Genomic DNA, 27,545 nt, shown 5'->3' on the forward strand with positions numbered 1-27,545 from the left:
TCTAAAGCCCATCATTATTCCTTAGGAGATAAAAGTGATGAGTAAGTAATTAAATTGTTTTTATAGCCCGTCTGTTGCAGAACACAGATGCCGCCGTACCTTGGTGTCATACTATATCGGTACTAAATAATTAAAAACTAGACTCTGTCTTTTTGGATAACCCTGTTTCTGATCAGATTGCTTTTACAAAATTAGAGGAAACTTTCCAGAGTGAATCATTTGCGCACGTATTAGTAATTCTGATCAACTTCTTCGCATAATTTCATAAAGACGGGTTTTCGAAAAAAATCAAACTTTCAAAAAATCAAACGGGCCAAAAAAACAAACATTCTTCACAATTCGTCACATTCTCGAGCATAAAAATTGAGAATACTTGAAACCTTTTTACGACAATCGTTATGAAATGGGGTAACGTTATTTATCCAATTTTGGTCAAAGAGAATTTGAAAGAAGTAGAAAAAGATTTGAATTGACAACCGACTTGGTCATCAAATTCGTGGCCACTTATAATAACAATAGTAAAAAACATTTTATACTGAAGCAACTGCTGCTAACTTCAATTTAAATGAAAGCCATCCCAATTTAAAATCAACGACTAATTGTGCCAGTTTTTTGTTCAAGCATATTCACTTTTTTGGATAATGCAAATCAAAGCAAGCCTATCCCAAGATAACGTTCATTTCATCAAGTCCTTAAGGTCCTCAAAGTGCGTCTGAAGTCGAATCGTGGTCGCTCAACTTGTGGTTCGATTTATGTGTTGGTAAAAACATAGAATTCGTCTTCGCCAAGGGTTTCACTTCCACTCTGAGAAAGACAGACTAATTTGGACAACGTTTGTTGGCTCTTCATGATTGTTATGATTACCATCAATCAACTGCTTTTGTACCGTTACATTTTGATCTGTTTCTGTTGTAGTTTGCTTTTCAGACTTTCAACCATGATTGATCTTGTTGAATAAGTATCACAAGTAGCCCCCCGTTGTTTTTTTGGCTTCTTCTGAAAAAATTATTTGAACAATTGTCAAACCACCTGCCATCTTGTTTAGCAACCCCTGCGGAAGTTTGCCTGCTAAACAGTGTTCTGTCGCTGCTTTGATTTTGATTACTCTGCTATTAAGCATGTTACGGTGTCATTTACCACACCGCTCGACATTGCATTTTTGTGACCAATATTTTTTGTTGTTCGGTGCTTGTTAGAAGACAGTCTAGATGCAAATTCAAGGATTCCTTGCTTGATCTACACAATTTTTATGCAGTGACTACCTAATGAACTTACAAAAAAATCCACGGTGAATGCACCACAATTTTCATAGAGCAAGCGCGCAAAAACTTTTCCGGGTTGCCTGCAAATTAGAACCTTCAGAGTGATTTAAATGACAATTGATGAATTGGTTCGGGTCATACTATGTGAACTCGTGCTAGCTATAGTTTCTGCAACTATGACAATGCGCAAAAATTAAAAGTCTGAACTGTGAATGTCTTAAGTGTTTCTTTAAAGCCCATCATTATTCCTAAGGCGATGAAAGTGATGAGTAAGTAATTAAATTGTTTTTATAGCCCGTCTGTTGCAGAACACGGATGCCCCCGTACCTTAGTGTCCTACCATATCAGTACTGAGTAATTAAAAATTACACTCTGAATTTTTGGATGACCATGTTTCTGATCAGATCGCTTTTACAAAATTACAGGACACTTTCCAGAGTGAATCATTTGCGCACGTTTTAGTAATTCTGATCAAATTCTTCGCACAATTTTATGGGTTTTCTTCATGACATTAGTAAGACTTGAAGGACTCTCTATGATCAATACTAAATATGGTGTCCGGAATATTAGCCGATGTGAAAATTAGCCGAAAAAATCAAAAGAAGGGAAAATTAGAATAACTAAGTGAGACCCTAAGCAAACATATGTGAGACCCGCAATTATCTAACTCACTTTCACATAAAAATAATGCATTTGGCAATGCCTCGCGGGTCACGGCCATGCCTCAGCGGCATATGGGACTTGATATGAATCTATCACAACCGAACAAAATATCACGGCCGTTCTCAAATCTGATTGGTTAAAATCTCCTTTTCGGCTTATATTCCATTCGGCTATTTTTCTTTTCGGCTAATATTCACGGCATCATATATCATCTCCCTGGCTATTATCTGTTCGTATGTAATTACCTCCAGGCTTTAATCTGTTCCTCCGTAATTACTATCTTGTTTTTATCTGCACATAAATAATTACCGACTAGCTTCCATCTGCATGCGTAACCATTTTTACATGTAATCTTCCACTTAGCTTGCTGTGAAAGCGTGAAGGAAGTAAAAAAGTGAATTGGATTGATGAAAAAGATGAAATGAGGAAAGGTTCAAAATGAACAAGTCTTTGGTATTAGTTTAAGTTTCTGTCAGCTTGAGCTCCTCCTCTTTTCACAAATGTCTAGCTTTCTGGATCCCCAAAGTGCTTCACGGTGTATTTCTCGGCTGTACCATCCACGGTCTCTACTAATTGGCGGAACTTTTTCCCAAGCGCAATTGTTGGTCACCATCATCTCGAATCGCCAAGGAGATGTCACAAACATCCTGGAGGAAAAAGGCAGCAGCTGCCCAACTTTAAAGCTGTTTCGAAATTTGTAATAACGAGGTCAAATTATACATCTGAGATGAGGAACCGGGCAAGCAGAAAGGGCGTTCTGTAAAGTATTCATGAGATGCATAAGCTATGTAATGAAATGCAATGATTGACAAAAAATGTCGAACAACTGGTGTCAAAGTACTGGCGATCGTTTGATGTGATGACTAGGGTGAGCACAGCTGAAGGGAAGGGATCAGAGTCTAGTACGCGGAAAAAAGGGGTCGAGATAAGGGGCACGAGGTCTTCGTGGAGGATGTGGGGGAGGTTGAAGAGGCGTGATGGGGTCAAACTCTAAGAAAGGCTCTTCATAACTTCAAATAGCTTCCGAGGCTAAAACGTGCGGCGGCTAAACAAGGGAGGGGGCTGAATTGGGGTCTCTAATTCTTCGTACCACCAGGACTGTTGCAATACATAAACGCACGTATGAAAAAGAAATTTGCACTAAGGGGTGGGGGGAGGCACAATGTTGAATTTCTTCGGCCGGGGGGAGGGAGGAGGTAGGATGATGAATGCTAACTCTCGCTTTTATATATCACACCCGGTACTAACAATCCCCCAGCATAAAATCCTCCACTTCGTTCAGTTATAGCACTAAAAAACAATAAAATCAACCGTTTTTATTAGTGACGAGCACTTAATACTATTGAACACATGGGATCAATTGAAGAACTTTTCGATCTGAATGTCGTTGTTGTTGTAGCTGTCGCATAGAACTGCAATTCGCAGGTAGTTTTGGCGGGATACAGACGTTTATTGCCATTTTTAACTGGTACCCTACTTGCATTTGTATTTTAAGCATAAATATATGAGTAGCAGTGTGCGACTGCCTATCCACAACTTTCTTGTGATTCGGCGGCCTTTCTGCATCTGCATCGTGGTGAATGACATGCGGTACCCGGGTTAGAGGGACCAGGAGGGTCTTCGTCCACATCAGGGGAAGCAATGTGGTCGTATAGGACTGGTGGAATTAATTCCACCTATTTGGCTACCTCTACTGGTCTTTCTCACTGGTCAATGAATTTCAAGTCTGTGGTGTTCTTACTGCAGCTGAAAATGTGGTTTTTGTCATGTAGTGCCACATCACATTTGGGACAGCGGTTATCAACATCGTCACAACTCCTACCCAAGTAGGCGTTTAACAGGGGACAGCATCCAGTTCTGTTGTGCTAGTCGGATGCGTGCACTTCGTGGCAGCGTTTGTCTTCTGCTGCAATCTTTCGTGTAGGTGTACCTAATTGGTTGCCTTCTTTGTTCAACTGAGTTTGGACCGTTTGTTGGTCAATACTTTTGAGCGCAGTTTTGTTTTCTTTGCAATTTAATTGCTCTTCATTCTTTGTATGTTGCTCCACGGTCCATATAAGTACCATTGTGTGAAAGAAAAGAAAATGAAGTAAATTGAGTTGATGAAAATGATGAATGGAGGAAAGGTTTAAAAAGGAACAAGGCTTTGGCATTAGTATTACTTTGTTTTAGTTTTATTTCTTCCTCTTTTTCACGAATGTCAAGCCTTCTGGACCTCAAGGTGCTCCAAGGTGTATTTCGTGACTGTACTAGTCTTTTCCGATCTCCGGCGGAATTTTTTCCAAGGCGCAATTGTTGGTCGCCATCTCTAAAATCGTCATGGAGATGTCACAAACAACCTGGAGAGAGCAAACCTGCTGCCTAACTTTAAATCTGTTTCGAAATTTTTAGAAACTAGGTTAAATTATACATCTGAAATGGGGAACCGAGGAAGCACAAAGGTCGTTCTGTAAAGTTTTTATGAATGAGATGCATAAGCTATGTAATGAAATGCTTTGATTGACTAAAGTCGTTCCAACTGGTGTCAAACAACTGGCGATCTTTTGAGGTGATGACAAGGGTTAGCACAGCTGTGGTGAAGGGGTGAGAAACTAGTACGCGGAGGAAAGAGGTCAAGATGAGGGAGCAAGATGTTTTCGTGGATGGTGTGGGGGAGGATGAAGAGGCGGGAGGGGGTTAAACTCTAAGAACCGCTCTTCATAGCAAAAAATTCAGTCTCGAAAAAACTTCCGGGGCTAAAGTGTGCGACGGCTAAACATGAGAGGGGGGGGGTTGAAGTGGGGGGGACTCTATGAATATAGGTAGGATGATGAATGCTTACTCCCACTCTTAAGTAACAGACCCAGTACTAACAATCCTCCAGCATAAAGTCCTCCTCTTCGTTCAGTTAGAGCACTAAAAAAGTAAAATCAACCGTTTTTATCAGCGATGAGCACTTAATACTATTGATCTGATGAGATGAATTAAAGACTTTTTCGATCTCAAGGTTGATGTTGTTGTTCTTTTAACTTTCACATAGAACTGCAATTCGCAGGTAGTTTTGGCGGGATACAGGCGCTCATTGCCATTTTTAACCTGTACCATAGTTGCATTTGTATATTAAGCATAAATATTTTAGTAGTAGTGTGTGACTGCCTTTCCACAACTTTCTTGAGATTCGGCGACCTTTCTACATTTCCGCCGTGGTGAATGACATGCGGTACCCGGGTTAGAGGGACCAGGAGGGTCTTCGTCCACATCAGGGGAAGAAATGTGGTCGTATAGGACTGGTGGAATTAATTCCACCTATTTGGCTACCTCTACTGGTTTTTCCCACAGGTCAATTTATTTCATATCTGTGCTGTTCTTACTGAAGTTGAAAATGTGGTTTACGACAAGTGGTGCTATATCACATTTGGGTCAGCCGTTATCAACATTGTCACAGATCTTACTCAAGCATGAGTTTAGCAGGGGACAGTATCCAGTTCTGTTGTGCTAGTCGGATAAGCGCATTTTTTTGTTTTCTTTGCGATTTAATTGCTCTTTATTGTTTGTATGCTGCTTCACACGGTCCCTATAAGTATCATTTTGTGTCAATCTCATGGGACGAAAACTGATTGAAGAGGTTGTTTCATGAGCAGCACGATGGCGGTGGCTCTAACTGCCGGCTAGAAGTTGCTCTGCTAACATTTCAGTGTGAGCTATGAAATGCAGCATTTCACCCTCATTGAGTAAGTCATTGATGTCAGACAATTTTATACAGCCAGTAATTGTGCGGAGAGCAATGTTTTGTTTCGTTTGCAGGTGGTTCAAATTTGTATTGCTAGTTGTGGAAGCCCAAATAGGAGCACCGTACCTCAGGATGCTCCGACCAATAGCTTTGTAAGTCACTGAGAGTGTCTTTTTTGTGCAGCCCGGTCGATGCCTGGAATTTTTTTCAGCATGTTATCGCGTTTTTGTAATTTTTTTTGGTATTCCTTCCATGTTCTCCAAAATTGAGCATACTATCGAAGGCTTGCGCGAACACTTGCTGAGGTCATGCGCGGCGCGTAGAAATGCTGTTGATATCGCATTTGATGCTTTTTTCGCATCCTCGTACAATTGAGCTTAGCATCAGATATTCCCTTAGTTTGGTTAATCTCAAAATGTTGACTGTTTTCAACCTGAGGGCTTTTTTCGATTAAACAGTCCTTGTAGGGCTCTGACCAGCTGTTCTGGCGCTACTATTTGGTAGTTTTATACACGGCTTTGTTTCTAGCCGTGTCCTGGCTGGCTGCAGTTCTAGTATTGACATTTTGATCCAATTTGCTCTTGAATTGAAAGGTTTTGCTATCAGTGATTAGAATTGGGAAAGAATTAAGTCCCTATGATCTTCAACAGCTCTATCCCGATCAAGAGTTTAGGAATCTGGCTAGGGATTTGACCATGAATATCAATTTCTCAATTCCATTTTCTTCAGCTTTTAGTGGAGCAGCGTGATCTTACCTCAAGGTTCCCCCTTTTCAAATAATTCAAGTATACTTAAAATAGATTTACTCCGAGATGCGCCATATTTTCCACAGTTTGATGCAGCATTACATTTTTCTTCGGATTCGGAATCCAGTAATTCCCGTTGAGGCTTTGCCTCATTTATCGTTCTACGCAGTCTAGCTTCACACTAAATAAAGTTAAGGTAATTTTACCTTAAAAACATCATATCTCACCTTAACTGTACACTTTACCTGAACTTTACCTTATCAGCGGTTTACCTTAACTCTGTTAAGGTAAAATTACCTTATCTTTATTTAGTGTGTTCTAACTATTGTATCTTCCGAATCAACCAGCCCTAAACAACTTTCTCTTAACGTCTTCTCACACGTGCTGCACTTATTGTTCACGGAAAAGCTGCTGCTTTTTTCTATCAATTTCAAGCCATACTAGCTAGCGTCCTATGAAGCAATTTGCTACAAAACCGAATTCATCGTTATTCCTTTTATCAGGCTAATTTCTATCAGAAGTTATTGAAGATTCCTCCTCCCATTTCACTCCATTAACATTGGGCCTTTCCGCCATTTTCTCTCAGCTGATATACTTCCTTTCGCGTTCACAATCATTTTTGAAAATGATCCTATTTTTGAGTTCTCTCATTGCCTGTTTGCGGCGTAAGAATTGGTTTTTTAGCAATAATTGAGTGTTGCTCAATTTTTTCTTAAAGTATTCTTTTCTGAATAGGCTGCCAAGAAGTCCAACAGACCACAACAGTCACTCGCGATATCTCCAAAAGCGGCTCCGTATAAACGATGATGTGTTCGTTTTATGAGAGAAGACAGGGATTCTTTGCAGGAGAATCAGTCATTTTCCATCGATGAGAGGGTCAAATGCCAGTCCGGATTGGTGGATTAAAGTACCAGCATAAAAGATAATCAATGGTTTATTAAAGATGTGCTGTTGCCAAATTTGTTTTCTTTAGTGGAATTTAACCTTCGATTGCAGAATTGGTTTCTGCCATTGTTGAATGAACTCGTGTCTGCGATCATATCCTTGACTATGAAAGGTAGATTTGAGAGCCACTGTGCAAAATTGAGGTTGCTAGGCTGAATTGTTTGATCTATGCAAACAATCAATCATTTCAGCCTAGCAAAAAAACTCATGCGCAAAGGCTCTCAAAATTGAAAAAAAAATTGCCGGAATGTTGGGATGATTTTTGTTTGGGAAGATTGAAATTAGGCAATTAACTGTTGATTTTATAGTTACTGCTCTTCTGTTTATTGATATTCGTATTGAGTGTGATTGGAATTGAAATTTCACGACTGTTTGATTTGTCATCAGCGTTTCGTTTTGTCGTGTTTTTTTTCGGTAGTATTATTAAGTAAAATCAATTTTTTCTTTCATTCAGAAGTTAAACTTCCAGAAGTTCCTATCTTAATGGCCAGAAGTTAACTTCCATGAACTTTCGGCATTTCGAAACTTGCAATTTGGGTGTTTTAAGCCGGGCTAAAATTCTGGCCTCAAAATTCTGGTTTATACAATATGGGACCAAAAAGCTACGCACATCTGCAGAATTCTTAAACATAACCCAATAACGTCGGAGCGAATTGCTCTCGAACGACCGGTGAGCAGTTGGCTTCGTCAGTAGCTAGTCACGCTTTATTGAGGCAAGATTTATCTTATTTGGGAGTTGTTGAGGGGGGGGGGGGTGTCGTCAACTTCCAAAAAACTGCCCTTCACAAAACAGTTTCTTTGATTGGCATACTTTCAGACTATTGAGCTGAAAGGCTCTAGGAGCACTTAATGCCCAATGTGTGCTACCTGTTTATCTCGTTTTTGAAGACGAAAAGTCGAATGGGTCAGACGAAAAATGGGTCGAGCGAAAAATCGCATAAAAAAGACCAACAGGACTATTATAATTGCTACAAACTTCGTTGGAGAGCAATTAAAAAGAGTTACAACCGTCAAATATCACAGAGTTGCGTTTGAATTTTTGTTGTTTAACAACCTGCCAAACAGTGCAATAGCAAAGCGCTTTAGCCATCTTTTCTCTTCAGGCGGGAAAATGAGAATAAATTTCACACCTTTTTCACGAAATTATGCTGAACGGAACTTTTAGGTACCATAGTGTATCTCGAAGATCTACGCGGTACTCGATAAACGCCAGACTTTCTCCGTGACTTGTAGAGTTGCGTAACTTATACCTAACTAGTCGTGTTTATAATTGGATTTTGTATCGCGTAGTAGCTCATCAAGTGTACGAAACAACTTACCAAATACTTCTTTGAGGCCATTAACTTTCAATTTTTAATACTTGTGGCCTTCATATTAATCGATGTCTTTTTTCTCTTGTAGTCAGTCTACAACTTCAGCATCTTTTCCGAGCATTAATTCAACTTATTTACCTATTTACTAACCTACTAACCTTATTGCATCTTTTTTGACACTGATACATCCGTTAAGCATGTATAAAAACTACCGTGTGTAACAAAATTACCGGCTGACATTGATTTGCGTTCGGATGTATGATTGATCCGAACGACCAACGGGAGCTTGATTGATTCTATTGTATCCTGTACCAGCCGGGGAGGGGGAACTTCAACTAAGGGGGATGCATCAGAGAGCAACTTATATCATGCAAATTTCAAGAAGTCAAGTGTGATAAAAAAAATCACTAGATTGGTCAAAATCCTCAAACGAGCCGAAAGAAAAATCTTGAATCAAAAGAATCAAGAAACTTTATGCGACAGGAATTGGTGACCAGAATAAAATAATAGCACAATCATCTCGTTACAATCTCTACCCTCATCCCCTGATGGCGTAAGAGTTACGTGCCCAATAAGATGCGGAAATGAAAAAAAAAACCCAAACCCTTGACATTTGGCCAGGTCCCTTACACCACATAAGCATTATCATTTTTGTGAACCTGGTCTTATCTCCCCTCCTGGACATTCCACTTGTACCGCCTTGCAAAAAAGTCTAAGCTTTTAATCTCGAATTAATTTACAATCAACAAACACAACTCACGTGTAATACTATTATACTAATCTACCAGTTCAAACCACAAACAATCAAAAACAATATTTAATTATTTACTTACTTGACTACATTTCTTTAAAATATCATAGGCAAACTCAACGATATGCTCATTTTCAGTCAACTTCGCGAGAAGTTTTTCACTGAAATCCTTTAAATCTTTGAACTGCTGTTCGGTCTGTTTGATTTGAGAGACAAGTAAAGCAAGCTCCTTTACAACTTCATGAAGTTTCATGTTCATATTCGTCTCTTTGAAGTTTATCTGGTCAACATGTTTCATACATTCCCGTTTTGAACAATCCAATTTCTCGATATACAACGTTAGTTCTCTCAGTGAAGTGTCCAGTTCAAAAATACGCTGGGCATCCTTCTTGTTGTGGGTCCAAACATCTTGGTTTCTCGTAAAGTAGGCCACTAAATTCTTGCCCGCTGCTAATTTTTCACCAAGTCCTGCGTCGAAGCCTTCTAAATCTCTGATGACTTTACGCCAGTATTCAGTTTCTGAAAAATAAACAACTTTCCTCTTCCACCCATTGGAATACGAACAACTGATATTACCAAATCCCTATTAGTATTGATATTGTTACACTCTTGCAACGATATGTAATTTGTTATGTATTGCTCACCTCGTATGAGGCTATGGAAACCATTATCAGTGCAAAAGAAAGCAATATTTTCACATACAGTAATGAAAAAAAATTTGATATTTTTACACCTTTATAATATTATAACATAACCGACTAAACGTCGGAAGAATTGCTCTTGAACGACTAGTGGGAGCTCTAATCAATTGCAGCCTGCTTCAGTCGGGGGGGGGGGGGAGGGGTAGCCTAAATGGGACTAAGAAGTTCTATAGTGGGCTTCAAATAACCATATTAGAGGTTAACATATACCAACATTAAGATTTAAAGTAAAAAAAAAATGACACCAGTTTCGGCGCACTTTTTATTTGACTTTTAGTATTAAATTGCCGCCAATTGAGTTCAGCTGCTTGAAATTGTGATTGAGAGAGAATTTTAGATCACGCGAAATGCAAAAAGTCAAGGGCGTAAAAGTCACTCGAAAAGTCAAAACCGTCAAGCGAAAATTTTGCATAAAAAAAAGACACACACGTTTACAATAATTGCTATGAACTGCGTTCAAGAGCAATTAATAATAATTATATTTATAATCCTATAAGAATTAGATAATCTTATGACCTAATAGTAATGTAATTGTTGTGGTGTCTTTCCCCATTTCTTGTTACATTATTGAAACATTAGTTTATTCACACAGGCATATGAGAACAAAACTTTAGTTCACAGGCGAGAAATATTTCCAAAACATCCATTATTCAAGTACAACAATTTCCGAAAGATCTAAATCAATTGGGTGATCATAGTTTGCATGAGGTTATATAAATTTTTATAGAATTTTAGAAATATTTTTAATTAATCACAACAATTCATCTCCCCAATTCAGGCAAACTCAGTAGCGCTGACTATATAAAAAAACTAGTTTAAAAATCAGTAGAATATCGCGAGAAAGCATGCAAAGTTGTAGACAGAAACGTAGTGGGCACAGACTAAAATTTCCACCTGGGCGAACTTGCCATTTTAACACTATCTCAACCAAACGAGACCCGAATAAGTTGATAATAAGGCTTTAACAAGGAGGCTCGTTAATGTTCCGACCTCGTTGATCCACTGCCTCTTCAAAAAAGCAGTTAAAAATTTGTAATTAAAATTTGATAGATTCTTGATAAAGGACAGAAGTGTATACAAAAGCCGGTTGGGATACCAGTGAGATCAGTTTCCTTGATTTCACTACAACGAATACTAGACCAAATGGAACGACAGACATTAAATCAAATCTAATGCAAGTTTGCAATGTGTATAAAAAAATCAGGTAAACATCTTATGTTACCAAAAAACTAAATAAATTCAAAAATCAACTTCTATCCCGTTTTCAAACTGTAAAGTCGTTCAAATAGCACATCCATTATTATTCAGCATGCTTGTCCTCTGATTAATTTCGGTTAATTATAAAAACTCAAATTCGTTTTATGAGTGCAGAAAAACCTCGGACCACGTTAGACATCTTCAGTCACCCAAGCTGGATAATCACAGGCTAAGTCATGAGAGTGGTATGTCATGAAAGCCTTTGGAACTTATCCAACGCGTATTCTAACAAATTAACTCTAAAAACGGAAAAAAATCATTAAATGGAAATTTGAAAATTCGAAAACACAACAAAACCCACAGAGTTTTAATAATGAGAGCTACTACGAACAAAAAGATGCTTGATTAAAAACTTCTTGTTAATAGAATATTTAAAACGACGACAAAACAATATTGAAGGCCAAATTCTTTCTCAAAAATTTGTTAGTGTATTCGAAACAAAGTATAAAAGCATTTGCTATCAAATCGACAAATTCAGAAACTTCCATCAAACTTCCCAAGAAAACCAGTTAGCCTCGGAAGCAATCAGAATAACTGAAAAGCCCAATTGTAAACAACCAATCTCAACCAAAAACAAATTAGGACGAAAACACTCCAATGTTTTACGAAAATAAGTGGCTACATATATCAAAGATAAACTATCAAGATACATATTTAGACTCATATATGCCTCATCATTGATTGATCGAGATTTTAATGGATGAGATTGAAGAGCAGGACGATACAAATAACAAACATAGCCGTCAGATTGCCGGAAAATAGCCGGCGTTGACGCGCTTCCTGATTGAAACAGAAGAAAAAAGATGAGATAAATTGACCAAATTTTTTTCAGCGTCAAAAAGTGTTCTAATTCGGCGTGCAGTTTCAGTCGGATTCCAAAACTATACTTAATTCAACTTCTAAACTGAAAACTAAAAAGCTTGATACCAATTTCAGCTAGCAAACACTCTAATGATCTTTGATAACCTAATTCTCAATGACTTAATGACCGGGCTTTATCGGTTTATCCCGTCTCTTTTGGTTTTGCTTTTTTGACCTTGATCTTCCGTAATTCACTGAGTGAAGATTTAAAAACCAATCAGTTGAAACAGTGAGTGAGGTAAGTGAGAAGTCAACCGTGACAGTCGTGACTTAGGTAAAACGAAAAACGTGATCAAAAGGTAAAGCAAATTTAAAAAAGGAGAGCGCCTAAATAATAGCTGTTTGAGAGGCTGACGGCGGCTATTTAAAAAACGCTCAAACCTCAACTCAGGTGTAGAAGTTGGCATACATATCAAAGAGAAACAAAAGCATAAAAAGAACTTTCGTATAGAATTGTAGCCATATAAACTATGGGCGACCGTTAAAATAATCAAATGAACGAAAATTCAACATTTACCAAAACAAGAAAAAATTGCGTAATTCAGAGCTCGAAAACAGCAAAAATGACCTCTTCAGCCTCAAATTAGTCCTTCCAGCAGTTTCAACGCATCAGGAAACTATAAGGCCACTAAATCCGGCTGAGGTCATCCATTACAACTAAATGACCGCCCAGCTTTACCTATCTATCAAATTTTGAAAAGTCATTAAAAAGGTGCAAAAACATCTTGCAGGAGAACATAGCAGAACAATTCCTGAAATACAACCCGAAGAATTGAACGCAAAGTTAGGAACTACTTACCTGACCAGATCAATTAAACAAGGCCAAAAAATTAAAAATCAATGCCAGAAATCTTGAAGCTTTTACCTTGAAGGCCAATTTTGTTCCATTTAAATATGCCAAACAGACCACAATGAAGCCTTGAAAAGGCTTTATTGGCTACTAGCGATAGAAGAACTCAAGGACGGAAGTTGACAAAAATCTAATTTTGAGAATTTCAAAAATTATTGAGGGTTTCTTAATTTCGACATATTAATGTTCAAAACCACTTTTTGTCACTCAAATCTGTCGCGCGACCCATTGTGCAAGACCTAGCAAGATTGATTGCCCCGCAAAGATCAATAAACTCGGAACAAGATAATTTTGAGAAAAAGAAAAAAAGTTAAAATTTATTTAAAATTTGATAATTAAAAGATGAAAACATCTCCATTGTCACCTAGTCACTATACAGTAACCTATTAAGAACCCTCTGACCTCTAGAAGGAGGTTTCCTGAACCTGAGACGAGAAAACGGCCATCATTGCCAAAAAAATTGATAAAAATGTTCATAAAAACCAATCACTGCCATCGGAAACTATACAGTAACCTATTATAAAACTCTAGAAGAGGTTTCCTGGCCCTACAACACAAGAAATGACAAAAGTTTTCAAAAACTGGAAAAAATTGCACCAGTTATTATCATTTTGCATGTTTCAATTTAAGACTGATAAGTCAAAAAACACAAAATGATAAAAACGGGAAAAATTGCAGGATTTTGGGCTCAAAAAATCATTAAAAAAGAACCTATTAGCCTTGAACTAAAGCCTTGGGAGCATCTGAACCACTTTAAGCACTTCATGGACTACTAAAGACAGCTATAGGCGTCTAGTAAAACTGAGAAGAATTAAAGAAAATTGTCAAAAAAAAGGAAAATTGCAGCATTCAGGGCTCAAAACATCGAAAACTGACAATTTATGTTACCAAAAAAACTAAACAGATTCAAAAAGCAACTTCTATCCCGTTTTCAAACTGTAAAGTCGTTCAAATAGCACATCCATTATTATTCAGCATGCTTGTCCTCTGATTAATTTCGGTTAATTATAAAAACTCAAATTCGTTTTATGAGTGCAGAAAAACCTCGGACCACGTTAGACCTCTGCTGTCACTCAAGCTGGATAATCACAGGCTAAGTCATGAGTGAGGTATGTCATGAAAGCCTTTCCTAACAAATTAATTCTAAAAACGAAATAAAATCATTAAACGGAAACTTGAAAATTCGAAAACAACAAAAACCCACAGAGTTTTAATAATGAGAGCTACTAAGAACAAAAAGATGCTTGATTAAGAACTTCTTGTTAATAGAATATTTAAAACGACGACAAAACAATATCGAAGGCCAAATTCTTTCAAAAATTTGTTTATGTATTTGAAACAATGTATAAAAGCATTCGCTATCAAATCGACAAATTCAGAAACTTCCATCAAGATTCCCTAGAAAACCAGTTAGCCTCGCAAGCAATCAGAATAACTGAAAAGTCCAATTGTTTCCTGACTGAAACAGAAAAAGATGAGATAAATTGACCAAATTTTTTTCAGCGTCAGAAAGTGTTCTAATTCGGCGTACAGTTTCAGTCGGATTCCAAAACTATACTTAATTCAACTTCTAAACTGAAAATTAAAAAGCTTGATACCAATTTCAGCTAGCAAACACTCTAATGATCTTTGATAACCTAATTCTCAATGACTTAATGACCGGGCTTTATCGGTTTATCCCTTCTCTTTTGATTTTGCTTTTTTGACCTTGACTGTATGCACTATCTTCCGTAATTCATTGAGTGAAGATTTAAAAACCAATCAGTTGAAACAGTGAGTGAGGTAATTGAGAAGTCAACCGTGACAGTCGTAACTTAGGTAAAACGAAAAACGTGATCAAAAGGTAAAGCAAATTTAAAAAAGGAGAGCGCCTAAATAATAGCTGTTTGAGAGGCTGACGGCGGCTATTTAAAAAACGCTCAAACCTCAACTCAGGTGTAGAAGTTGGCATACATATCAAAAAGAAACAAAAGCATAAAAAGAATTTTCGTATAGAATTGTAGCCATATAAACTATGGCCGACCGTTAAAAAAATCAAATGAACGAATAATTCAACATTTAACAAAACAAGAAAATATTGCGTAATTCAGAGCTCGAAAGCAGCAAAAATGACCTCATCAGCCTCAAATTAGTCCTTCCAGCAGTTTCAACGCATCAGGAAACTATAAGGCCACTAAATCCGGCTGAGGTCATCCATTACAACTAAATGACAGCCCAGCTTTACCTATTTATCAAATTTTAAAAAGTCATTAAAAAGGTGAAAAAAACATCTTGCAAGAAAACATAGCAGAACAATTCCTGAAATACAACCCGAAGAATTGAACGCAAAGTTAGGAACTACTTACCTGACCAGATCAATTAAACAAGGCCAAAAAATTAAAAATCAATGCCAAAAATCTTGAAGCTTTTACCTTGAAGGCCAATTTTGTTCCATTTAAATATACCAAACAGACCACAATGAAGCCTTGAAAGAGCTTTATTGGCTACTAGAGATAGAAGAACTCAAGGACGTCAGTTGACAAAAATCTAATTTTGAGATTTTCAAAACTTTTTGCGAGTTTCTTAATTTCGACATATTAAAGTTCAAAACCACTTTTTGTCACTCAAATCTGTCGCGCGACCCATTGTGCAAGACCTAGCAAGATTAATTGCCCCGGAAAGATCAATAAACTCGGAAAAAGATAATTTTAAGAAAAAAGTTAAAATTTATTAAAAATTTGATAATTAAAAGATGAAAACATCTCCATTGTCACCTAGTCACTATACAGTAACCAAGTAAGAACCCTCTGGCCTCTAGGAGGAGGTTTCCTGAACCTGAGACTGAAAAAACGGCCATCATTGCCAAAACATTGATAAAAATGTTCATAAAAACCAATCACTGCCATCGGAAACTATACAGTAACCTATTATAAAACTCTAGAAGAGGTTTCCTGGCCCTACAACATAAGAAATGACAAAAGTTTTCAAAAACTTGAAAAAATTGCACCAGTTATTATCATTTTGCATGTTTCAATTTAAGACTGATAAAAACACAATGATAAAAACGGGAAAAATTGCAGGATTTTGGGCGCAAAAAGTCATGAAAAAGAACCTATTAGCCTTGAACTAAAGCCTTGGGAGCATCTGAACCACTCTAAGCACTTCAAGGACTACTAAAGACAGCTAAAGGCCTCTACTAAAACGAAAAAAAATTAAAGAAAATTGTCAAAAAGGAAAATTGCAGCATTCAGGGCTCAAAACATCGAAAACTGACAATTTATGTTACCAAAAAAACTAAACAGATTCAAAAAGCAACTTCTATCCCGTTTTCAAACTGTAAAGTCGTTCAAATAGCACATCCTTTATTATTCAGCATACTTGTCCTCTGATTAATTTCGGTTAATTTTAAAAACTCAAATTCGTTTTATGAGTGCAGAAAAACCTCGGACCACGTTAGACATCTTCAGTCACCCAAGCTGGATAATCACAGGCTAAGTCTTGAGTGAGGTATGTCATGAAAGCCTTAGGAACTTATCCATCGCGTATTCTAACAAATTAATTCTTAAAACGAAATAAAATCATTAAACGGAAACTTCGAAAACAACAAAAACCCACAGAGTTTTAATAATGAGAGCTACTAAGAACAAAAAGATGCTTGATTAAGAACTTCTTGTTAATAGAATATTTAAAACGACGACAAAACAATATTGAAGGCCAAATTCTTTCTCAAAAATTCGTTAATGTTTTTGAAACAATGTATAAAAGCATTCGCTATCAAATCGACAAATTCAGAAACTTCCATCAAGATTCCCTAGAAAACCAGTTAGCCTCGCAAGCAATCAGAATAACTGAAAAGTCCAATTGTTTCCTGACTGAAACAGAAGAAAAAAGATGAGATAAATTGACCAAATTTTTTTCAGCGTCAGAAAGTGTTCTAATTCGGCGTGCAGTTTCAGTCGGATTCCAAAACTATACTTAATTCAACTTCTAAACTGAAAATTAAAAAGCTTGATACCAATTTCAGCTACCAAACACTCTAATGATCTTTGATAACCTAATTCTCAATGACTTAATGACCGGGCTTTATCGGTTTATCCCGTCTCTTTTGGTTTTGCTTTTTTGACCTTGACTGTATGCACTATCTTCCGTAATTCACTGAGTGAAGATTTAAAAACCAATCAGTTGAAACAGTGAGTGAGGTAAGTGAGAAGTCAACCGTGACAGTCGTGACTTAGGTAAAACGAAAAACGTGATCAAAAGGTAAAGCAAATTTGAAAAAGGAGAGCGCCTAAATAATCGCTGTTTGAGAGGCTGACGGCGGCTATTTAAAAAACGCTCAAACCTCAACTCAGGTGTAGAAGTTGGCATACATATCAAAGAGAAACAAAAGCATAGAAAGAATTTTCGTATAGAATTGTAGCCATATAAACTATGGGCGACCGTTAAAAAAATCAAATAAACGAAAATTCAACATTTAACAAGAAAAAATTGCTTAATTCAGAGCTCGAAAACAGCAAAATTGATCTCCTGAGCCTCAAATTAGTCCTTCCAGCAGTTTCAGCGCATCAGGAGGCTATAAGGCCACTAATTCCATTACAAATAAATGACCGCCCAGCTTTACCTATTAATCAAATTTTAAAAGTCATTAAAAAGGTGCAAAAACATCTTGCAGGAGAACATAGCAGAACAATTCCTGAAGTACAACCCGAAAATTGACCGCAAAGTTAGGAACTACTTTCACTGACCAGATCAATTATACAAGGCCAAAACATTAAAAATCAATGCCAAAAATCTTGAAGCATTTACCTTGAAGGCTAAAATTGTTCCATTTAAATATACCAAACAGACCACAATGAAGCCTTGAAAAGGCTTTATTGGCTACTAGCGATAGAAGAACTCAAGGACGGAAGTTGACAAAAATCTAATTTTGAGAATTTCAAAAATTATTGAGGGTTTCTTAATTTCGACATATTAATGTTCAAAACCACTTTTTGTCACTCAAATCTGTCGCGCGACCCATTTTGCAAGACCTAGCAAGATTGATTGCCCCGCAAAGATCAATAAACTCGGAACATGATAACTTTGAGAAATTGAAAAAAAGTTAAAATTTATTTAAAATTTGATAATTAAAAGATGAAAACATCTCCATTGTCACCAAGCCACTATACAGTAACCTATTAAGAACCCTCTGGCCTCTAGGAGGAGGTTTCCTGGACCTGGGACTGAAAAAACTGAAAAAACAACCAGCATTGCCAAAAAATTGATGAAAATGTTCATAAAAACCAATCACTGCCATCGGAAACTATACAGTAACCTATTATAAAACTCTAGAAGAGGTTTCCTGGCCCTACAACATAAGAAATGACAAAAGTTTTCAAAAACTTGAGAAAATTGCACCAGTTATTATCATTTTGCATGTTTCAATTTAAGACTGATAAGACAAAAAACACAAAATTTCAACAACGGGAAAAATTGCAGGATTTTAGGCGCAAAAAATCATAAAAAAGAACCTATTAGCCTTGGAAGGACTACTAAAGACAGCTATATGCCTCTAGTAAAACGAAGAAAAATTAAAGAAAATTGTCAAAAAAAGGAAAATTGCAGCATTCAGGGCTCAAAAACAGCGAAAACTGACATTTCAGCTTCAATTTAGGCCTTCCAGTAGTTTCAGCACATCAGGAAACGGCTACTAAAGCCAGTTGAGGTCCTCTATTGCATTTTAATGTCCGTTGAGCTTTATCGGTTTATCCCGTTTCAAAATCTCAAAGATATGGAAAAAGGCGTGAAAAAGGTGTGACAAAAAACTAGTCCTAAAGTAGACAATAAATGGATTGGGAAAACCACTTAAAAACCCAATAAAAACCACTTAAAAACCCAGATTGCCGGAAAATAGCCGCCGTCGATTCCAATAAGCATGATTGGGATTGAAATAACAGAAGATATTGAGAAAAAAAGATTTTTGTACAAAAACATTTTTTTAAGTCCGATTTATTTTGATGGCATTTCGTGGTTGAACATACTTCTGTTTTAGAGAGAGGCTACAGGGGCTACCATCAATAACAATAAGCATTAGAGATGGTAAATAAGACTTATAGGAACGACGTTCAAATAGCGGGCATCTAAAATTGGGCTTTATGGGTTTATCCCGTTTCTACTTCTGACTTCAATTTTTATACTGACTCTGTCCATTTTGAATTGCTTTGCTGAGCAACTGATGTTCAAAATCACTTTTAGCAGAATGAGAGAAGAGGGAAACTAGCCTAGAGAAGTCGAAAAGATTTCACGCAAAATGTTGAAAAGGCGGCAAAATGAGGTAAAGCGAAACATTTTTTTATTCGACGAAGTAAAAAACATAGCAGGACAAGTCCTGACGTACAATTCAAAGAATTTTCATTGACTAAACAGAAAACTAGACCTAGAACGGACAATGAATGGATTGGAAAAATCATTTAGAAAAAAATCCTATCCAAAAAATCGAAAAAACAGTAAAATCAAAGTGAAATTGCCGCATGTGAACAAAAAATCACTACCGATAAAGCGAATTTTTGTTCAAACACCATATTCTCACTCTACTTTAAAATTAGAGCGAAAAAATTTCCCGCCGCAAAACCACTCGCTTTTTCGCTCCATTTCCTGTTTCGGCGTGACCAAAATCACTACTCCAATTTGACTTCAAAAATCATGAAAATGTGTGAACAGATCTTAAAAAAAGAAAATGTGTGAACAGATCTTGTAAAGACAGCGCCCCAATACAATTCAAATTCTTTGAATTGTAAAAAAAAATAGGAGCGCTATAATAGCCGGCTGAGAAGATGAGGGCGGCTATTAATAAAATGAATCAATACCAAAAATCAAATTCAAATTTCCGCATTTGAACAAAAAATACTGTACTTTGAAATTGGAGCAAAAACACTCTTTTTTCGCTCCACTTTCTTTTTCAGCGTGACCAATATCATTTCTCGAATATGGCTTAAAAAATCATGAAATCTGAACAGATCTTAAAAAAAGACAACGCCTCAATACAATTCAAATTCTTCGAAGGGAAAAAGACAGAGCGCCAATACAACCTAAATTCTTTGGACTGTAAAAAAAGTAGGAGCGCAATAATAGCCTGCTGAGATGACGGCCGCTGTTAATAATTGACACACAATTCGTTGAGGACAATTAATCAAGAAATAGATTATGCAAGAAACAGACACTGCTGAAGAATAAACGCGCAGCATTTAAGCTTACGTGTGACGTCAGTGTCAAGTTGGCTCTTGTCCTCATCAATTTCACACTCGAGCTGGTCAATCTCGTCAGTAAGTTGCTGCCGTGATCCACCACTCGAGCCTATGACCCTTTGCGAAGCATATTCTAGATGCTGCAATCTCGTCTTCAAACTGTCCACTTCTTGCTCTAAGGACGCGTTCAACTTCATTAGCTGAAGCAACCAGCAATATCGTTTTTAAGTTAATTACACGAAGTGAGCAATATAAAATACTCGGCGATAAATTCTCTTAACATGAAAGGCAACTTGCTATCATTCAACGTCACGTAAGATAATCAGCATATGCTAATATCTTCGCTGTTGTGTCTTTGCATTAAGTCAATTTTTACTTCGAGCTGACTCCTAGCTTAAATATATCACTCATAATAGATTACTATTTACGACAGATTACCGAAGTATAGCGGAGATTGACTTTCTCGGCTCTTTGGAATAGAAACAGGCAACGACAGAGGAAAAAATGAAAAAACCGATTGCAAAGTGACAAAATGTATTTGAACTTTTCCTTATGAAGCAATGTGTTAATGCCACACATTAACTTGTTGTTGTTGTAGCTGTCGCACAGAGCTGCAATTTGCGGGTATTTTTTGCTGGATACATGCGCTTATTCCGTTTTTAACTGGTAGCCTAGTTGCATTTGTATAATAATAATAAATACATTAGTAGTAGTGTCTGAGCGCCTATCCACAACTTACTTGTAGTGCGGCGACATTTCTGCATCTACGCAATGGTGAATGACAAGCATTCCCTGGTTTAGGGGGGCCAGGAGGGGCATCGTCAATATCAGGGGAAAGGGGCAAGTAAGCGGATTATTCTGTGCAGTGTGGTCCTGTAGGACTGCTGGTATTAAGTCCAGCCATTTGGCTACCTCTAATCGTCTTTCCAACAGGTCAATCACTTCCAGGTCCGTGGTGTTCTTACTGCAGTTGAAAATGCTGTTTACGTCATGTGGTGCTATATCACATTTGGGACAGCATTTATCAACATTGTCACAGATCCTACTCATGTAAGAGTTTAGCAGGCGATAGTATCCAGTTCTGTTGTGCTAATCGGATACGCGCAGTTCTTGGCAGCGTTTGTTCTTCTTCTGTTATCTTTGGTGGAGGTGTACCTAGTTGTTTCCTGTCTTTGTTCAACTGAGTATGGAGCGTGTGTCCGCGGATACTTTTGAGCGCATTTTTTGTAATCTTTGCGATTTAATTGTTCTTTATTGTTTGTGATGCTTCACGCGATCACTATAAGTATCATTTAGTGTCGCTCTCATGGGACAGAAACTGATTGAGGTTGTTTTATGATCAGCACGATGGCTCTGATAACTGCCGGCTAGAAATTGCTCTGATAACTATTCTGTGAGCTTTAACAGGCAGCATTTCACCTTCATTGTTAAGTCATTGATGTCAGACGTCTTTACACAAACAGTAATTGTTCGCAGAGCAATGTTTGTTGCGTTTGCAGGTGGTTCCAGTTTGTTCAAGCACCGCAGTGCAAGACACTCCGACCGATAGCCTTGAAAATCACTGAGTGTCTTTTTTGTGCAGCCCCAGTCGTTACCAGAAATCTTTTTCAGTGTCATTGCGCTTTTGTAATTTTTCTTCGGTGCTTTTGACATGTCGGCCAAAATTGAGCATACAATCGAAGTTAACACCCAGTACTTTATTTTTGAACTTCACTGGTATTGGTGAATTGTTGATAGTGAGGTGTGGGTCAAACTTAGAAGTTCTTGCTGCAGGTTGTATAGAGTTCTACTTGATTCTTCAGCAGATAACTTGATTTTTAAAGATTCTAGCCAGTCGCGTTGAGTTTTTAGGTATAGAGTTACTATGTCACGTAATTTTCCAACCTGTGGGTGCGATGTTGTTAAAGTTATATCATCAGCGTAAGACCTGATGTTTATATCTTTTGGGGGTAAAAGCAGCTTGCTCATGTAGATGTTGAAGAGCATCGGCGATAATACACCTTGGGTAAACCCTGTTTGAAATTTCCACCCTATGATTTTTTATTGTTATATCAAAAAAAACCTGCCCACTAGGTATAAAGCAACCCATCTTTAAGTGCTATTCGGTAGTGGTGCCTTGAGTGTCTTTTATTAGAAGGTTGTGATGAATCTTGACTAAAGCGGCGGTGAGGTCTAACGCTACTAGTAGAAAACGGTTGCAGGGTTTTTTGATTAAGGCCTATTTGTGTATTGTTGGTGAAAATGCTGCGAGCTGTCGTGAAGTGTTCAAGTCTAAAGCCATGCTGATGTTCTTTCAGTGGATATTCTACAAAGTAAGTGTTTTTCTGTTAGTTTTGCAATGCGGGAGAAGAGTGCAATTGGTCTGAGTTTTATATGTTCGTCACTGGGTTTTCCCGGCTTGCGTACGGGTATAACCCGGCCACGTTTCCAGAATTTCGGGATTTTTGCACTGTTTACAGAAAAATTTATGGCGTCAGTGAGGTATTTCAAAGCTATGGGGCCCAGATGGTTCGAGTGGATTGGCGCTATTCTATCTGGGCCCAGCGCCTTACGTTTCTTTGTGTCTTGTATAGCTTCTTTCACTGTGTTACACTTTAACATTCTGAGCACTATTTCCAGTTTCTTTATTGTTCTTAATGTATTTCTTTTCTGTTTTTCATTTTTCTTGCAGTGTGGAGTGTATTGTTGATTAAAATTGTTGGCGCATTTACTTCTATCATGATGAGGAGTAAATTTTTTAGCGTCAAAAATATGGCGGTTTGCAGGTGGTTTAGCGTTACTTGACAGAAGTTCTTTTACTGTGCTCCAAAGTTTAGAGCAGTCACCAGCTCGATCCAATTTTTGCGCTTTTGACTTTGAACAATTTGTTTATTTCATGGTCTAGTTGCGTTATTTTGGGGTCCCTGGATATTTTCTTTGAATTTAATTCTTTTCAAAAAGATTTACTGCTCTGGGAAAATTGGCAACCATTGTATTCATTCTTCCGTGTGGGATATGCCTGCCAGCGGCTGCTGCGTTTATGGCTTTCCTTAACGTTTTTTCCGCGTGGTAGACATTTGTTGGTTCTCCAATTTTAGATCAACGTCGTCTTTAAAACTTGCCCAGTCAGCTTTGCGGAACTTAATGAAAGCTCTGTGGTGTTGTGTGTGATGAGGTCACAGATGATGGATAGAACTATTGGTAAATGGTCGGAGCCTAATACGTACTCCGTGCGCCAATCGATATTCATTGCTATGCTTGAGCTCCAAGAATGATGTACAAGAATCAGTTACTCTAGTGCTGGCTTTTTCGTTGAGTACTTCATGATTAGAGAGGTCTATTTCACTCTCAATATTGTTTCGTGTCTTCCGGTAGTTTCGAGTACCGTAGGGGGCTATGAGCATTTAAATCACCAACAATAAAGCAGTCATCTAACTAAAGTAGTTTACTGATTGATGTCTTGTACCCTGTATCACAGCTAGACGAAGGTGGTATGTAGCTGTTCACTAAATTGATGTTATTACTACATGCGGTGAGTTCTGTGGCTTGGACTTCTAGGAGTTTGTCAGAAGTCTTAAGTTTCAGTTCTTGAAAGAGAATTGTGTCCTAAAGAATAAAAGCTACTCCTCCACCTTTGCCTTTCTTTGGGCCATTTTATTGGATTATGCAGTATCCAGGAGCAGTTTTCAGGGTGGATCTTTTATTGATATGTCTCCTGGATGGCAGCTATTTGGATGTTATTTTTCTGCATCCAGTCTATGATGTTGTCCAGTTTTTGTTTAAGACCATTACAATTGGTGCAATTCAGGTGTACCCATCGGCCGCACCAGACGCCGTATTGATTCCCGTTGCTACGGTGACCAATAGCACAAGGCGTTGGACCGGGGTTTGTTTCAATGCTGCCGAGGAGAAGCAGGGCAAATATGAGTTTCACAGTCAAATGCATACTAGGGACCAGAGAGACTGGGCTTGCTTGAACCCGCCGCAAAAATCCGTTTCTCGCAGACTGTGTACTGTGTGTATGGATCCTGGGAGCGGTTGCCCGCTCGTAGTTCTGCCGCGTAGAGGCGTCCATACTTGAGAGACCCTCAAATTAAATTCGATGATTTTACCGCAATTGTAAGAGGGATTTTTATGACTTTATAGCCCAAAATTGTAAGAGAATGAGAAGTCGATTGTAACCGATTGTAAAATGCTTTGCTTGAATTGGTTTATATAGAGAAATTAAACATGCAAATAGATCTTTGATAAAGAGAAAAGACATGATGCGATAGACAAGAGGCTTTTTGTCGTATTCACAATGAATTCAAGAAGTTTCCATAAAGAGAAGACCGTTAAACTTTCGATATTTTCTTTAGTTCCACTCGGTTTTACTAAACAACACGCCAAAGACAAACACTTACTCGCGTTATGTTTCTTTTTGAAAGCAATCGAATAATTTGGAATAGCTCACCATTTGATAGTTGTATCAGTTGCTCTGGTGTAAGCGTCAAACTTGAGAATTGATTTGCAAAGTAAACGAAGAAAGTTCTTTCTGAAGTCGTTACTGGGCTACCATTAATTTTTCCAAGAAGCTTGCCTTGAGTCTAATTATTTTCTCCACGAATTTTGCTCAGTTATTAACTAAATTTATACCACTCAGTAACTTAAGTTTAAGTATGGAAACAAATACAATGCCGAAGCTAGTGCACTGAATTCTTGACATAGAATCTCTAAACTTGAAGCTCAGGTTCAATGGTGCGTTTTATTAACTGCAAAATTGGGGTCACAACTGCAAAGTCAAAAGGTCAAAAGGTCAAAATAAGTGCTACAAATACCGCTATTTTCTGCAATCTTCCAGATCAATCCATGATGCGATAGATCATCGCATCTAAAGATCAAAAATATATAAACCTAGTAACATTGAGATTACCATGGGTTTAGATTAAACATCAAACTCTCAGGAGTACTCACTTCGTTTCTGTTGTTAAATATAGCCAGCTGAGCTTCAGATTTGAGCAGATTTTGCTTCCTACGAAGATCATCTAATGCACTGAATGCAGCTAATGTCCGCACTTTTGTGGGAATTATTAGATCTTTGGGTTTGAAATTGTTGTACCCAGCTCTTCGAAGCAGACTCTCAATCTTCTTGAAACAAGTCAGGGGAGATCCCCTTACAGAATTCGGATTGATCATTTCTTTCATTTGGTCAAAATGCAACTCTCCAGCCAAATCTGCGGCACTATACGAAAAATATTCAGTCATCGCATCTAAAGATCAAAAATATATAAACCTAGTAACATTGAGATTACCATTTGCATGCGAAACAAAAACTTACGGATAAACAGTTCAAGGACTCTTTCCTTAGCAGACAGTTCCGTTTCTTTAGTCTTCTCAAATCCCGGAATACTGCGAATGAAATCCATATCTGAAACGCAGATAGATGCTGAAAGAGTAAACCCAACGAAATTAGAAGTAGATGATTATTGAATTTTCCAAAGAAAAAACGGATCTTTTCCGTTTGTGCCCCCCCAGTACGTTATGCTCCCCCCAGTTACAGAGCACGTGCCATTACATAGTAAATGATTATGTGAAAATATGGCACGTGCATCTGGGGGTGCAAATAATATGCGCCCACTAAGCTGGGGGGGCACAAACGGAAAAGATCCGAAAAAACGTATAACATAACCGACTATCTTCGGGCGAATTTCTCTCAAACAACGGGCGAGCTACTGGCTTCATTAGTACGCTGCTGATGCTTAGCGATCCACTGGGAAGGGGGAGAAGAGGGGGGAGGGGCTTAAGCGATGGAGGTCTAGGTTAGGGTTTGGAGGCAGGGTTATTAAAAAACTAATTGCAATTAATTGGCGAGACAAAAGGAAGAGCAGTCAATTAATTTAATTGGCAAAACAAAAACCAATTATTGCAATAATTGATCAATTAAATTTGATGTTCCATCAATTTTCTATCGTACATTTAAAAATAACTTTGCCTTGGTTTACCCGAAAATGTACGCAACTTGCTATATATTCAGAATTATTCACTTTCTGATCAACAAAAACTTTTTTAACACCCAAATCTACCAAATTCCATGCGATCTCAGATCCCAGATCTGTCAAAGATTGTGATCTGGGATCTTTTTCTCTAATTGCGGGTTTGCGACTGGGTAATTGGAATATTGATTGGTCCGGGGCCCTGCCAGCACTACGTCTTCATAAAGCATTCGTCTTAATTAAATCTATCAATAAAATGATTATGTATATAAACATCAACTGAGGAAGTAAAACAAAAGACAGACAGCATTAGAAAACAAACAACTAATGGCGAAAGATGAGACAAACTAACAGCCTCCTGCCTTCAACCACAGCTCCCATCGAAGCATCAACAATTTGGCGCTCCCTAAGCGTCCTTGACCCGCGAATGCAGAGGACGGTACTCCTCAGAAGAGCAAAGCTGATTTTTGTCCTCAGATATGATATATCAGCGTAGCTGTCTTCTTTTCGCGCAGAGAGCTTTTATGCAAGATGTTTCAGCGCTTTTGAAGCTGATGGGCCAGCTCCACCAGTGCAAGCGAAGACAAGCGGACAGAGCTTTGCTTTCTCAACCTCAGTTATTCTTTGTTCATACTTGTTCATTTTTATAGATTCAAGATACATGTAGGCTTTGCTACTGCTTTCACGGTAACCTTATGCCAGCAGTTTGAAAATTTGAACATCAAAATAGGTTTTGTTGAACCACGATTCCCAAAGTCTGTTGGCCATGATGTATAATCTTGCATCATCATCAGTTGTCGTTGATTTAAGAACAAAGGTTTCCCCTTGCAGCGGCTGAAGATGATGTTCGATCTCGACATCATGACAGACATCACTTGACAAATTCGCAGCAGAATCGCAGTGTTCAATATTTCTCATGTGCGTGTATGCTCATTTCGGATAGTTGAGGACATATGCAACAGTTAAATTTTCATTGCATGAGAATAGTGATGGCATCTTTACTGGGTCCCAGCCACAGCGAAGGGCAATGCCATCACGAAACTTGCTTTTTGTTAGGTCAAAGTGGTATTGCTTCATTGAAATAGCGTTTAACCAGCTTGATGCTCCCTTTTCAACCTAGCTAGGTCGGGTCTTACCCATTAAAGCCCCGCTTGAAATTAGAGCCCGCCCAATATGTTAAAATTACCATATTTGGGGGGGGGGCTATAGGTTATCTGACCACTAAGCTCGGGGGGGGGGGCTATAATGGGAAAGACCCGCTAAGTCAAGTGAACGGATCTAGTTTTTATTTAATTCGCTTTTAGTTTCGGAATTTTTTGATTTTATTGCAAGCT

General features: G+C 37.9%; 2 protein-coding genes across 2 annotated transcripts in view; both read right to left on the reverse strand.

The window, feature by feature from the left end:
• The window catches only part of LOC142349538 (tuberin-like), a 494,816-nt gene that overhangs the window by 406,974 nt on the left and 60,297 nt on the right, over positions 1–27,545 (reverse strand). The window lies entirely within an intron of this gene.
• On the reverse strand, positions 9,352–26,628 carry LOC142349542 (uncharacterized). Its single transcript, XM_075401175.1, has 5 exons — positions 26,564–26,628; positions 25,557–25,646; positions 25,193–25,488; positions 20,271–20,460; positions 9,352–9,908 (listed from the first exon to the last, which is right to left on the reverse strand). The coding sequence occupies exons 1-5, from the start codon at positions 26,598–26,600 to the stop codon at positions 9,460–9,462; spliced, it is 1,062 nt and encodes a 353-aa protein (XP_075257290.1). The 5' UTR covers positions 26,601–26,628; the 3' UTR covers positions 9,352–9,459.

Source organism: Convolutriloba macropyga, chromosome 11 (assembly GCF_964194025.1).
Source record: "Convolutriloba macropyga chromosome 11, txConMacr16.3, whole genome shotgun sequence".
Classification (NCBI taxonomy): Eukaryota; Metazoa; Xenacoelomorpha; order Acoela; family Convolutidae; genus Convolutriloba; species Convolutriloba macropyga.